The sequence below is a fragment of the Scylla paramamosain genome, chromosome 22, assembly GCF_035594125.1.
Source record: "Scylla paramamosain isolate STU-SP2022 chromosome 22, ASM3559412v1, whole genome shotgun sequence".
Classification (NCBI taxonomy): Eukaryota; Metazoa; Arthropoda; class Malacostraca; order Decapoda; family Portunidae; genus Scylla; species Scylla paramamosain.
Window position 1 is genome coordinate 12,911,270 of NC_087172.1, and position 13,933 is coordinate 12,925,202.

At 40.9% G+C, this 13,933-nt stretch overlaps 2 protein-coding genes across 2 annotated transcripts; both read right to left on the reverse strand.

Moving 5' to 3' along the window:
- Positions 1–1,452: 1,452 nt before the first annotated feature.
- LOC135111574 (astakine-like) lies at positions 1,453–7,537 on the reverse strand. Its single transcript, XM_064025014.1, has 6 exons — positions 7,519–7,537; positions 7,255–7,355; positions 5,621–5,758; positions 5,018–5,133; positions 3,466–3,568; positions 1,453–2,968 (listed from the first exon to the last, which is right to left on the reverse strand). Exons 3-6 carry the CDS (start codon positions 5,754–5,756, stop codon positions 2,964–2,966), a joined length of 360 nt encoding a protein of 119 aa, XP_063881084.1. The 5' UTR covers positions 5,757–5,758; positions 7,255–7,355; positions 7,519–7,537; the 3' UTR covers positions 1,453–2,963.
- A 3,324-nt stretch (positions 7,538–10,861) lies between these two features.
- LOC135111572 (uncharacterized) lies at positions 10,862–13,933 on the reverse strand. The gene is made up of 4 exons (XM_064025012.1): positions 13,773–13,933; positions 13,220–13,332; positions 11,431–11,533; positions 10,862–11,016 (listed from the first exon to the last, which is right to left on the reverse strand). Exons 1-4 carry the CDS (start codon positions 13,897–13,899, stop codon positions 11,012–11,014), a joined length of 348 nt encoding a protein of 115 aa, XP_063881082.1. The 5' UTR covers positions 13,900–13,933; the 3' UTR covers positions 10,862–11,011.

The window sequence follows — 13,933 nt, forward strand, 5'->3', positions numbered from 1 at the left end:
ACTTACCGACACTTACCAACGGGAGAGAAAATGTGTGTTACCATGGCAACCCGTGGGATACTCCAAGTTGAGACTGTTGTGAGACTGCAAGTCAAGTAAAGCTCGTGTGTATGATTACAGCGTTTTAGGCGCCGTGGCCGCTTAGGTTGAAAATGCCTCGTTTGAACAGAACCACGGTGTTTCTCGCGTTGCAGAAGGGGAGGGGTTGTAGAGAAAAAAGCGAGGAGAGGCGGCTTGTTAGCGGATGTTAACTACCTCATTAAGATACTCACCTGCTGGCTGTCACATACGTAATTTTTTGCAAAGATGTTTCAGTACCAGATATTGCTCATTTGCATATTTTACTCAAATTAAGAAAGTACGAGGGAGAAAGACAGCTAACAAACAGCCAATCAGAGGAGACTTCAGAGTTCATCAGTCAATCAGAGAACACATTAACAGAATGTCATCTTCGACACCAAGAGAGAGAGAGAGAGAGAGAGAGAGAGAGAGAGAGAGAGAGAGAGAGAGAGAGAGAGAGAGAGAGAGAGAGAGAGAGAGAGAGAGAGAGAGAGAGGTTAAAGTTATGTCTACTCATTAATAACCTTCACACCAGAGCAATCTACAGTGACATATAGCTGATGATAAAAACAACAACAATAATAAAAATAATAATAATAATAATAATAATAATGATAATAATAATAATAATAATAATAATAATAATAATAATAATAACAAGAACAACAATAATAAGATAATAACAAAGTAAACAATGATATAATGACAAAATCTATAAATCAGTAATACATGTATGTATGCAGGTAACATATACTTAATTCCTGCAAAGACAAGCAATGCTGTAGGCGTAGAGGACCTGACTGGATGGCTCCAGAGTTCTCGTGTCCCAGATTAACTGCATAATCCTCCCTTGGACCATATTCTGAATGTGAAACACTTCTGCGCTGCACCTTTACCACAGTCATAAGGTTATAATAATAATAATAATAATAATAATAATAATAATAATAATAATAATAATAATAAAGGTGTTTTCATAGTTGTAGTGACAAATTCAAAAGATTTCTGCGTTATTAACAGGTGAAATACTCTTGGGGATCCGGCTAATTATCTCTGTGACCCTTGAAAATAGTAATGGTGAGAGAGCAGTGTTTCAGAATACGAGCCGTTGCAGCTGGAGCGATATTTTACATCGAAGAATAACCGACCGTTCTTTCATCCTTTTATCTTCCTCTTTTTTTTATTTTTTTTATTATCTCTGTATTATGGACGTATATTTCACTACTTTAACTACAATATTTATTCATACAGCGAAGAGTTTACCACTTGTTTATTAATTTATTTTATTAACTGACGTGTATTAACGAAGAAAAAAACTGTGGAGAGACTGCTAAAAGTGGTTAGTGCTCTTCCCATTGGACAAGGAGGAGGAGGAAGAGGAAAAGTAGTTCAGAACGCGATACAATATATATTTTTTTCTTCTTTACTAATGTGTTACAACGAAAAAAAAAAATCCTGTTTGTAGTTTGCAACAAGAAAGTTCGCGGAGGAGGAGGAGGAGAATGAGTCTGGAACACATATAAGATTCATAACTGTAAATAGAGTCACTACCACGCATCACTCTGACAAAAACCAGGTTCTTCTTTTTCCTCCTTTCCTATGCCTCACACATGTAACCGATTAGTACATATACACGGCTTCCTTTGAACATTAATAATAGTACAGTACACATGCACGTCCCGCGTGTGTAAGCCTCCACAAGCATTCCCTCGGCAGTGCATGTGAAGAGCAGGACAGGTGCATTGATTCACCAATCCTGATGCCAGGCGCGGATGTCGAGTTAAATCTGTCCCCCGGATCAGTCATCCTGACCACCTCACGTAACGCAATCCACACTACAAAGATCAGTCTCTTAATGTAATGCCTTGGCCTTCTGTCACCTCAGGACAGTGATATGTAGCTCCACTACAAAGACTGAGGTGAAAATTACTACACCAGGTCTATTTGAACTACTACTTTTTGCAAGAGAACACACACCTGCATTGCAAGTTTAATTATCGTCAAGAAATCTTTGGTACAAGTTTGTCTTACAGGCACGTGGACGCAGGAAGTAGTTGCTTTCTTCCCTCCTCATGAAGCAATACAGAAAACATCACATTGATAGAGACTGACGCGCTTAACATAATAAAAAAAAAAGTATAAAAAAAGCATCCCATGAAGAGTGCAGCTGATAGCTTCTCGTATAATAATTGTGCATTTTACGGAAATAAATTGCAAATTCTAAAACTTATTATATTTTTGGACATGTAGGGAAGAAAATTTGATCCCTGAGGACCATATGAGATGAAATTCAAGGTGGCCGCCACTTCACTGGATCTACTGTCCAAATGAGATACATTTTAAAACCAAACATTTTGATAAAACATTGCAATGTGTGATGCAAAAGAATTGTAGGTTGTCCATTTGTTTGGTAACATGTGGTCGCCTGAAGTCAGGGACAGACATTCAGATGGAAGACAAGCCAAGGACAAATGGCGTAATGAAACTGGAATACCCTGTTTTGGAATACCTCAGTGGGAACGATCAACATGCGAGTGTTAGGGGCAGAGGCACAGTGGGCTACAGTAGGCGCAGTTCTGGCACACCTGCACCGCCCACTGCGTCCTGTAGTGAACAGTGACAGCGGATCATCTCATGGCACCACTAATACCCTTTACTTTTAGGAGATATTACAACAGTTACGTCAAGATTATATTTATTATTTATATTATTTGTAGTGCCTTTTACATTATATCACAGAAGTTACTAAGCGTACTTTACGAAAAGTGGCATCGCTGTACCCTCGCCGTGACCGCACCCTGGCCGTCACTTAAGATTTGTTTTACCATGAGCGCGTTTGACTGGCAGCCATCTTGGGTTTGACCTCACGTGGCCTTAGGCGTCAAAACTCCGTAACTTTTCTCCTAATCTGAAAGTAAACACAAGGGTATGCGCAACGTTGGAAATTTCTTCTGAAATGTACAACTGTCGTAAATAACTGCTACGTTCTGGTCATTATAATAAGGACTGCGCCAATGTCAAGAAAACGAAGGAGGGGGAGGAAGAAGGAGGAAAAGAAGAAGAAGAAGAAGAAGAAGAAGAAGAAGAAGAAGAGAGAGAGAGAGAGAGAGAGAGAGAGAGAGAGAGAGAGAGAGAGAGAGAGAGAGAGAGAGAGAGAGAGAGAGACAGTTAATCAAATAGGACGAGTCACTTCAGCTAACAGTGCAACATTTCCAAGGAAGCAATGCTCTGGCTGGCCGGCGTGAGACGTTTGGCATACGACCCACGCCCCTAACAACTTGAGCTTCTATAATAAGAAAGTAAAAAATCATAATATGAAGGAACCATGACACTGATAAATAACACAGCACATGGTGGCAGGTTCCTATAGCTAATAGAACTCCAAGGAGTGACTGCTGTGCTCACGGCTGTGGGTGGTGACTTCATCTTCTGGGCGGCACTCGCCCCTGTAGCAGACGAGGCCAGGCTGGCAGGGACACAGGCCGAGGTGCGCCGCTTCAACCTCCACCTGTGAATATCATGGCATTTAGATTCTCTCTCATTTTTGTATAAAGTGTAATATACTTATAGACGCTGAAAAATTGACATGCACTAGATAGAATATGAAATAAGAAATAAATGGAAAATACTTAGATATATATACAGGGTGTCGCTTGAAAAAGTCACATATTGTCAGAAATGAAATACGAAGTCATTCTAGTCGAAAATGCTCTACGGTCAGATGTTTTTGACACCGTGGTCTAGAGTGACATGGCATTCAAATTTGAATGCGCTAAGAGTTGGCGAAGGGGAGGGAGGGAGGAAGGGCAACAGTGGTGGGCGTTGCCAGCTTGAGGATGTTACTTGATTACACTTCAAAATTTTCGTAAATAAACATAAAATAAAATTCAAGAAAGAAGTGTATCATTGCAGCAAATAATTGCTAAGGCATAACGAACTCCAGAGAGCAACAGCGATCAGCTGCACGTTGTGGGACAAGCACGGCACGTGTGCAGCCACTTGTGCGTCCATAGATAAATGTCCTGTAACTTAAAAAACATGGCGTTAAAAGCATTTCACCATAGGATATTTCCGACTTAGAATGACTCGGTCTTCCACTTCTGAGAATATGTGACTTTCCTCATGCAACATCTTATATATATATATATATATATATATATATATATATATATATATATATATATATATATATATATATATATATATATATATATATATATATATATATATATATATATATATATATATATATATATATATATATGGGATCAGAAACGGAAATTAAGAAATGAATAAGAAATAACCATGAAGTGGGAAGGACAATAAATTAAAAAAGAATAATAAAAATAATATAATAAAATAAACAGGTATATGCCATGAGGTAAAACAACAAACACCGGCGTACTGAGCAGCTGGCAAGGCTCCTTCTTGCCTCTGTTGTTGAAATCACTGTCTTTACAGCAGAATGGGAAAACCGAATCATGGATAATCAGACAGGATGTAGGACGCAAACATGGCCCGTTCTTCTTCAGCTTGTTTACTTAACTAACGGCCCTGACCTTGTTGTGAAGACAGACTCATATCTCACGTGTGTTGTCTGATTAAGACACTAAACAGTTCTCGGTCATTATTTCGACTGGGCTCTCAGATGAACTATATTCAAAGAACACTGGGATAAATCTATTGATGAGGATAATAGGTGGAAATAGGTTGGTATGTTTCATGCAGGGACTGCCACCTGTAGGCCTGACAGCTTCTCGCAGTTTTCCCTATTTCGTTATGTTTATCTGTTTTCCTATAATTGATCGGATTCTTATGTATGGTTTTCACACTGATAGTAAAATGTTATCCGTCCTTAACCTACGTTAGACATTACTTTATTCTATGATCAATGCAGAGAATACCCACGAGAGAGAGAGAGAGAGAGAGAGAGAGAGAGAGAGAGAGAGACACTCACGTAGATGTTGTTAGGGTAGTGGAGGCCGTGGGAGGTAGGGTCGGTGTTGGATGGGTAGCAGTGTGATCCTACAGCCCCGAGTGGAGAGCAACTAGGGACGCTGTACCTCATGCGACCTGCAACGAAACACAGGCCATCATTCAGGAGGGAAAGTGAGACGGCACGATGCATTTTCACGTAGCTGGCAAATCCTCAAGAAAGGGAAAAATTGGTATGAAGCAAACAAGAAATAGAACTTCACTAAAAAGTAATAATAGTAAGAAATAGATTTATTTATTTATTATTATTATTCGCTACAGTAACCACTAGTCTACTTTTTCTGCTTCTTTGCGTTGATAATTATTACCTCGTACTTCCTTTTGGTGTTGTTTACTTGCTCATCTATCAAAAACATCTCGCGTTGAGCTCATACAAAGGTCCATACACACACACACACACACACACACACACACACACACACACACACACACACACACACACACACACACACACACACACACACACACACACACAAATATACAGAGAGAGAGAGAGAGAGAGAGAGAGAGAGAGAGAGAGAGAGAGAGAGAGAGAGAGAGAGAGAGAGAGAGAAGAAAGTCTTACCTAAGCGGCAGCAAGAAAGTGGTCCGCATTGGTCATTGTGGGTGCAGCCAGCAAAACCTCCCCTGGTACTTGCTGTCACCCCCGCTACAGCCACAGCCACAGCCACAGCCAACAGCAGCACGCGCCTTCCATCCATTACTAAGGGAGAAAAGAAACAAATAAAATGTAAATATGATGAAGTAAGGAAAGGAAAAGTGTTGTTGGTGAGAAGAGAGGAAATAATAAAGTCAGAAAACATATTCATCACTTCGTTCATTATTCCTGCGTAGTGTTCGATCTTTTGTTCTTGAGACTGTTTCCCCTTTGATTATCCCTCCACACACACACACACACACACACACACACACACACACACGCGGTGACTCATTACTCCCTCTTACGCCCCATGGATTACAAAATCATGACCACATCCAGCCACCCACACTACAACCCACACCCGCACCACCGTCACCACCACCACCTCCCACCCCTTCTGCCTCTGCGCGGTACCTGCGTATAAGGCATGAGGGACACACGCTTCCTTCCCGCAGCGTTCCGGAAGGTCGGGTTTTCTAAGCCACACTCTTAACTCGCTAGCCGGTGCACGACAAAGAGGAAGTGAATAGTTATGAGGATAGTGTGTGTGTGTGTCTGTGTGTGTGTGTGTGTGTGTGTGTAGGGGGGGCAGTTGCCAGGTTTCAACTAAAAATTTCTTTTCATAGAGCGATGCGGTGATTAAAAGAAATCTCATTATGCAAATCAGGTTTAGGTCAAGGCAGAGGAAATGTCGTGTGAGGCATTTCAAAAAGCGGAAATGCTTCTTGGAGATAACGACGTGATGTTTTATTATTTTCAACTGCACTATTGATTTGACTTGTTTTCCTATTTACTGATGTCTTTTTAAAGTAATGTTTTTGATGGAGCAGCTGTATCCCTGTGGTCTGTTTCATAGTATTCAGCAACACGAGTAGTGTGTGGAATCCGTAACTCTGGCATCGCATTTTCAAACACTTCGGTGTCACTCAAGTACTTTTAGCAGACCTTATTGGAATGTATGGGTGTTTCATGAATCTAGAAGTTGCTTAACAAGAATTGTAAACTATCACTGAGGAAACACCAATGAACACTTGACTAAATGTCTTTGTAGCCTTTGAAAATTGTTCTTACGAGAGAACAAATCGTCTCAAAATACTTTCTCTGATACGTCTGCTAAAAATACGACGGAGTATTCGCCGCCAGCCTGCCTCATGTATCCGCACATCGTAGCCTTACATTTCTATATAATACATTTCTATATAATGAGTCGTTAGTAACTGGAGTCAGACTGAAGCAGTTTTGCATGACGCATCAAAAACAGTCGGTCGTAAGCAGCATGCAAGAAGCAAAGGTGAGGGGCATTCATTCATTAAGGCAACGCTCCACCACAGGGGTCACATTCCACACTCCTGAACAAATGTAACATCCGGGTCACCCCAGCTCACCTTCTCAGGTCAGCCATATAAGGACTAACCTGCCGGGGATGATGAGCAACAGTCGTGCACGTCTGCCCGCCCGGCGTATTCGAACACAACTTCGCATCAAACCGCGCCAATCACCACATAAAAGAGGCACAATAACTAATAGTACTGAAGAACAAATAAGTGACTTCAACTCACCTGTGTGAGTCTGAAGCGTATTGGTGGAGAAGAACAGCTCAGGAAGAGTGCAGTGAGTGACCCTCAGGTGGCTGCTTTGTGTCCTGACGCCTCGCGGAGCACTGTGTGGTGAATACCAGGAGAGTCACTTCATATAACCCTGACCGAGACCCCCGCGCCCCGCCACCCACGCCTAGGCCATGCTCGTCCCGCCGCCACCAAAGGGACAGGCGCTGGGTTTTACAAACGGAACGTTGCAGATTGGAAAAAGAACTCTAAATTTACCAGGTATGTGGACTAGACTTCGCGGAGAGAAGGAAGCCAAGCGAGACGGACTTTCCGGATTTTCCACAGCCGCCCCAATCACCGCCGTGCTCCCTATCCTCTTGTGCTCATCCTCCTCTCCCTTCCCTCCGCCGCGGGGAAAACCAAAGTGATAGATGTGGCCACCATTGTAAGCCTCGGTGTCCATGATAATAATAATAATAAAAAAAAAAGATGAGGTATTTTTCGAGGTATAATGTGCAAGTTTGCAATATATATATATATATATATATATATATATATATATATATATATATATATATATATATATATATATATATATATATATATATATATATATATATATATATATATATATATATATATATATATATATATATATATATATATATAGATAGATAGATAGATAGATAGATAGATAGATAGATAGATAGATAGATAGATAGATAGATAGATAGATAGACATACAGAGAAGAGAGAGAGAGAGAGAGAGAGAGAGAGAGAGAGAGAGAGAGTTTGGGAATTCTATTCCATATTTTATTCTGTATTCATTTTCAGAGTCTATAAGTGAGTTAAAAATTGAGTAAGCTTAAATACGGAAAGCTCAAGGATGAAGTGTGAAAGGAATGAGGCGTGATGTCATATGCTTTGAAACTTTGTCAGGGAAAGTTGGAAGATCGAGTGTGAAGGGCGGAAGTGCACGAGTGTGAGGAAGGAACGAGGACGAGAAGGAAAGGGACGAGGTGCAGGAGACAGGGAAAAGCAGCAAGACGGAAGAGGGGGACGAAGAAGAACGAGAGAGGGACGAGGAAGGACGAAAAGAAAGAAGAGAAGAGGAGAGAGGGGAGACGGGGAAGAGTAGGAACAAGAGAACAGGATCTTGCTGCCTAAGGTATTTTGAAGATGCAATGGCGTAACGACGAACGTAAGGCAAGAGAGAGAGAGAGAGAGAGAGAGAGAGAGAGAGAGAGACAGAGAGGGGAGAATATAAGACGCAGTTGAACACACACACACACACACACACACACACACACACACATGTACTGTTTTTAAAGCCTACCTATTAGCTAGGTTCTCGAGACTGTTTCTCTTTATAATAATATATAAATCGAGTTAATATGTCAAGAGAACATAAAAAACACCCTGAAAAACGTGCAGCTTCAACAAAAACCTTTTGAAATAATGGAGGTGCGGCGCAGAAGTGTTTCAGAATTATGGCCCAAAGTAACACCAAAAGAACGTGTATGTGCGAGACAAGTGTGGCTCCACCTCACCTTACAGCGGCGAGCCCATCCTCTCGCTTCGCATACACGAGAGAGAGAGAGAGAGAGAGAGAGAGAGAGAGAGAGAGAGAGAGAGAGAGAGAGAGAGAGAGAGAGAGAATCACGCGTGTCACAAAGGAGAGAAACTAAATAAACCAAATTAATAAACGAACAAGGAAAATATGCAATGTGGTCAAACAGGAAGTGAGGAAATGGGGAAAATGTCCTGAGCGAATAAGAACGAAAACAAAAAGATGAAAATATGGAAACTAGGTAACAAAAGAAAAAAATCGGTAACTGAGGCAACCAAGATGAGTCGATGGTGGAGGTCAAGACCAAGGCCATGGTTGCGTGAGGGAGGGGAGGAGGACCGAGTGGGGAGGACGTATAGGTGAGGAAGGACCGAGGAGGAGGAGAAAGAGGGACGAGGTATGCAAGAGAGAGAGAGAGAGAGAGAAGGAAAAAGGGGGATGAGGAGAAAAGAGAGAGTGAAGAGAAAGGACGAGATATTAGAGAGGGACAAAAAGGGACGAGAAGGAAGAAAGGGATGACAGGGAAGAGCGGGACGAGGAGGTATGAGAGGAAAGCGAGAGGGAAGGGGCGAGTGGGAGGGAGAGGAAGAGTAGGTAGAAGGGAAGACGATCTATTACAGTTGGCTGAGAGAGAGAGAGAGAGAGAGAGAGAGGGGGGGGGGGGGGAGAGCTGAGGAAATAAGACGCATTTACACACAAACATACACACACATGCTTTTGTACAATATCGATGATAATGAAGGTTGTCGTAAAGGGCAGAGATAAGTGTCATAGAGAGTAGTAGTAGTACTTCGCTGGCCAGAACTGGATTCATTTGTCCTTTGCTGAGGTGTGATGTGATGAAGCGGTGTGATGAAGCGGGCGGGTGTTGGATTAAGAGAAACTTTTTCTTTTTCCCAAAGCAACTCATGATGAAATATTTTATTTCTAAAAGTTATTCTTTGATATAAACTAATTATTCCCCAAATTCTTATTAATACGTTATTTTTGCTGTGATAAATGTTGGAACGAAAACAATGAATTTATAACAATTACTCAAAGCTACTTATATATATATATATATATATATATATATATATATATATATATATATATATATATATATATATATATATATATATATATATATATATATATATATATATATATATATATATATATATATATATCGAATATCGAAGTATAGTAACCAAATTCAGCGAAAAAAAAAAAAGAAAACATGAAAAAACGCTCAATCATTAAAACGCACACACACACACACACACACACACACATACAAAACCTGATGAAGTAAAGTCATCTCTGCCAGTTCAAGAGGGAGATTTCAAGACACATATCCTTCATTTTTCGATGATTCTTTTGACGTCTTTTTTTTTTAGGACTGACGCCTAAGTGGGATTTTTTTTTTTTTTCGGGTTTCGTTTCCCATGCCCTCTTACGTCAAAAAAAAAAAAACTCTCGCCTCATTCGTCGCTGTTTGCTGCCGCCCTTCGCCGTGGCTGCCGAGGCTCCGTGGTGACCGTCAGTGTCCCCTATAAATAGCTCATTTTCGTTTTTACGTTCTCCTTTTTTATGGCATACTTTTTTTTTTCATTTACGTCCTCTTCATTTTCTCATTGAAATATACCATTTGCACCATTCACAAAATTCCTTTACATACACATACACACTCAGTCATACACAGGCAAATACATAAGTGCACCAAAAATGTCCATATGTGTATAGATATATTTCCATGTACGAGTATCTAGCCCTATGAGGTCAATCGCGCTGGTCACTGGACTCATCACTGCGGGCCATCTCCAGCCTTGTAGACCCACTCCAACTAGGAATTCTAGATGATAATGAAAGTGGAATACTCTGTTTTCGGAATACCTCACTGGGAACGATCAATATTTAAGCGTTGAAAGCAGAGGCACAGTGCGTTGCAGTGGGCGCAGTTCTGGCACACCTGCACTGCCCACTGCGTCCTAGTGTACACAGTGACAGTGGATCATCTCATGGCACTGCTAGTACACTTTACTTTTGGGGGATATTACAACATTTACGTCAAAATTATATTTATCATTTATTTATCTTTCTTGTAGTGCCTTTTACATATCACAGAAGTTACGTAGCATAGTTTAGGAAAAGTGGCATCGCTGTACCCACGCCCTGGCCGCTTCCGTTCTCAAACGTCGTAACTCCGTAACTTTTCTCCTAACCTGAAAGTAAACATGAAGGTGTGCACAATGTTGGAAATTTCAGGTTTTGTTACTAAATGCACAACTGTCGTAGACAACTGGTACACTCTGGCATTGTTATAAAGACCGAGCCAATGTCAAGAAAATGAAGGAGAAGGAGGAGGAGGAGGAGAAGGAAAAGAGACACACCCAGAGGAACAGTTAATCAAATAGGACGAGTCACTTCAGCTAACAGTGCAACATTTCCAAGGAAGCAATGCTCTGGCTGGCCGGCGTGAGACGTTTGACATACGACCCACGCCCCTAACAACTTGAGCTTCTATAATAAGAACGTCAGAAATCATAATATGATTTCATGACACTAATAAATAACACAGCACATGGTGGCAGGTTCCTATAGCTAATAGAACTGCAAGGAGAGACTGTTGTGCTCACGGCTGTGGGTGGTGACTTCATCTTCTGGGTGGCACTCGCCCCTGTAGCAGACGAGGCCAGGCTGACAGGGGCAAAATTGGTTGTACCCCGCTTCAACCACCAGCTGCAAATACATTGGGACTTAGACTCTCTCTCTCTCTCTCTCTCTCTCTCTCTCTCTCTCTCTCTCTCTCTCTCTCTCCTCTCTCTCTCTCACACACACACACACACACACACACACACACACACACAGTTTAGCGTAGAGTTACACTCTACGCTAAACTCTCTCTAATTTATCAATGTGTTTCTGGTAATAGGGCACCATGCTTGAATGCAATATTCCAAAAGGGGACGGACTAAAGAGTTATACAAAGTGAGCACTGTATCCTTAGATTTATATTCAGAAGCTCAGCCGATTAAGCCAGTTATTTTATTCACTTTCTTTACGACTTCTGAACATTGTTGACTAGGTTTTAAGCTACTCGATATTGTTACTCCTAAATCAATTTTGCTGTCAACACTTTTAAGTTGGGCACCATTTAAAATTTAGATATATTTTGCTTTCTCGTTTCTATACCCCATGTGAAACACTGCACTTATCTGCATTAAAACCCATATGCCAGGTTTGCCCCCACTCCGACGACTTGTCTAGATTTTTCTGCATTTCTATTGTTCATTAGAGACTACGGAATTCGCTATTTTGATGGCATCAGCAAACTTCGATATTATACTGATAACTCCCTCATCTATGTCGTTTATATAAACTAGGAAGGGAACGGGGTGCTAAGATTGATCCCTGCGGCATCCCGCTGGTTACGTTAGTCCACTTGGATGCTTTTCCATTTATGACTACTTTTTGTTTACGGTTGTATAGCCAGTTTTCTACAAATCTCAACACGTCGCCTTCGATACCGTGAGATTTTAGTTTAATCAGTAAACGTTTGTAGGGGGACTTTGTCGAAGGCCTTTTGAAAATCAAGATATGTTATACCTACGGCTTTACTTTCGTCATACTGGTTCAGAATAGCATAGAAGAAATCTAAGAGGTTCGTCAAACAAGAGCGTTCGTTGGGGAAGCTGTGTTGAGTATTTTTAAATAAGTTCTTTTCTTCTAAGTGATTAACGAGTTTACGAGTATCTCTTATTAATGTTTTTAAGCATTTTGCATACGACTGAGAGAGAGAGAGAGAGAGAGAGAGAGAGAGAGAGAGAGAGAGAGAGAGAGAGAGAGAGAGAGGTTACAAGCTTGATTCAGTCGTGTAAAGAAATAAGTACACACACACACACACACACACACACACACACACACACACACACACACACACACACATAAAAAAAAAAAAATACATGATTATATACATGGTTGCAGAAACATAAATTAATAAGAATTTATGAAGGAGGGAGAATAAAAAGAAAATAAAAAGACTAAGAAATTATTTGAATGAAATAAATAGGCATATAAGATGGATACTTATGTTGTTGAAATCACTGACTTTCCAGCAGGATGGGAAAACCGAGTTGTAGATAAACAAGCAGGATGCAGGACGCAAACATAGGCCCTTCTTCAGTTTGTTTACTTAACTTACAGCCACGACCTTGTTGTGAAGATAGATTAATGTCTCACGTGTGTTGTCTCAGTGGTATCTCCTTGACTTAAGCAAGACATTACATTCTCCCATAATCAGTGCAGAGGATAGCCACGAGAGAGAGAGAGAGAGAGAGAGAGAGAGAGAGAGAGAGAGAGAGAGAGAGAGAGAGAGAGAGAGAGAGAGAGAGAGAGAGAGAGAGAGAGAGAAAAAAAAAAACTTACGTAGTAATCAGGGAAGGGTAAGCCGAATTTCGAAGGCTCGGTCTGGGATGAGATGCAGAATGATCCTTTAGTCCCGAGTGGAGCACATCTAGGCTTGATGTACCTATATTGACCTGCAAGGAAACACATGCCAAGTCATTCCCACCCAAGAGAGAAAAAGCAGCATCAAAATAATGCCTGGGCGACGCATGGAGATAATAAAACGTATATTAGCTTTCTGAATATATATATATATATATATATATAGAGAGAGAGAGAGAGAGAGAGAGAGAGAGAGAGAGAGAGAGAGAGAGAGAGAGAGAGAGAGAGAGAGAGAGAGAGAGAGAATGGTTATTTAAAAAATAAGGCAGCAACATGGACCTGATCAGCTCAGTGGATCCAAAACCAGATTATAATCTTATCTCTGGCAGCTTGATCTAGATTTTAAATGTTATGTAACCACAATTTTAAAGTAATTACTATCATGATTGTACATGTTGGAAGAGGGGACCGAAGAGACGTTAGAAGCGAGTGAAGAAATAAAATCTTGCTTATAAACTCATTGCTTAGTTACTTAAGTTACCGAGTGGAGCGCTCGGAGGCGAAGGCGAGGAGACGCACGCCGTCTCAATCACCGATTCTTCTTGACTGACTGAGAAGTTGGGTGCCTTCATGCCTTTTATACATCCTCCGTTATGCATCACTTGCGTATAGGGAACGTATTTGAGTCGTCCA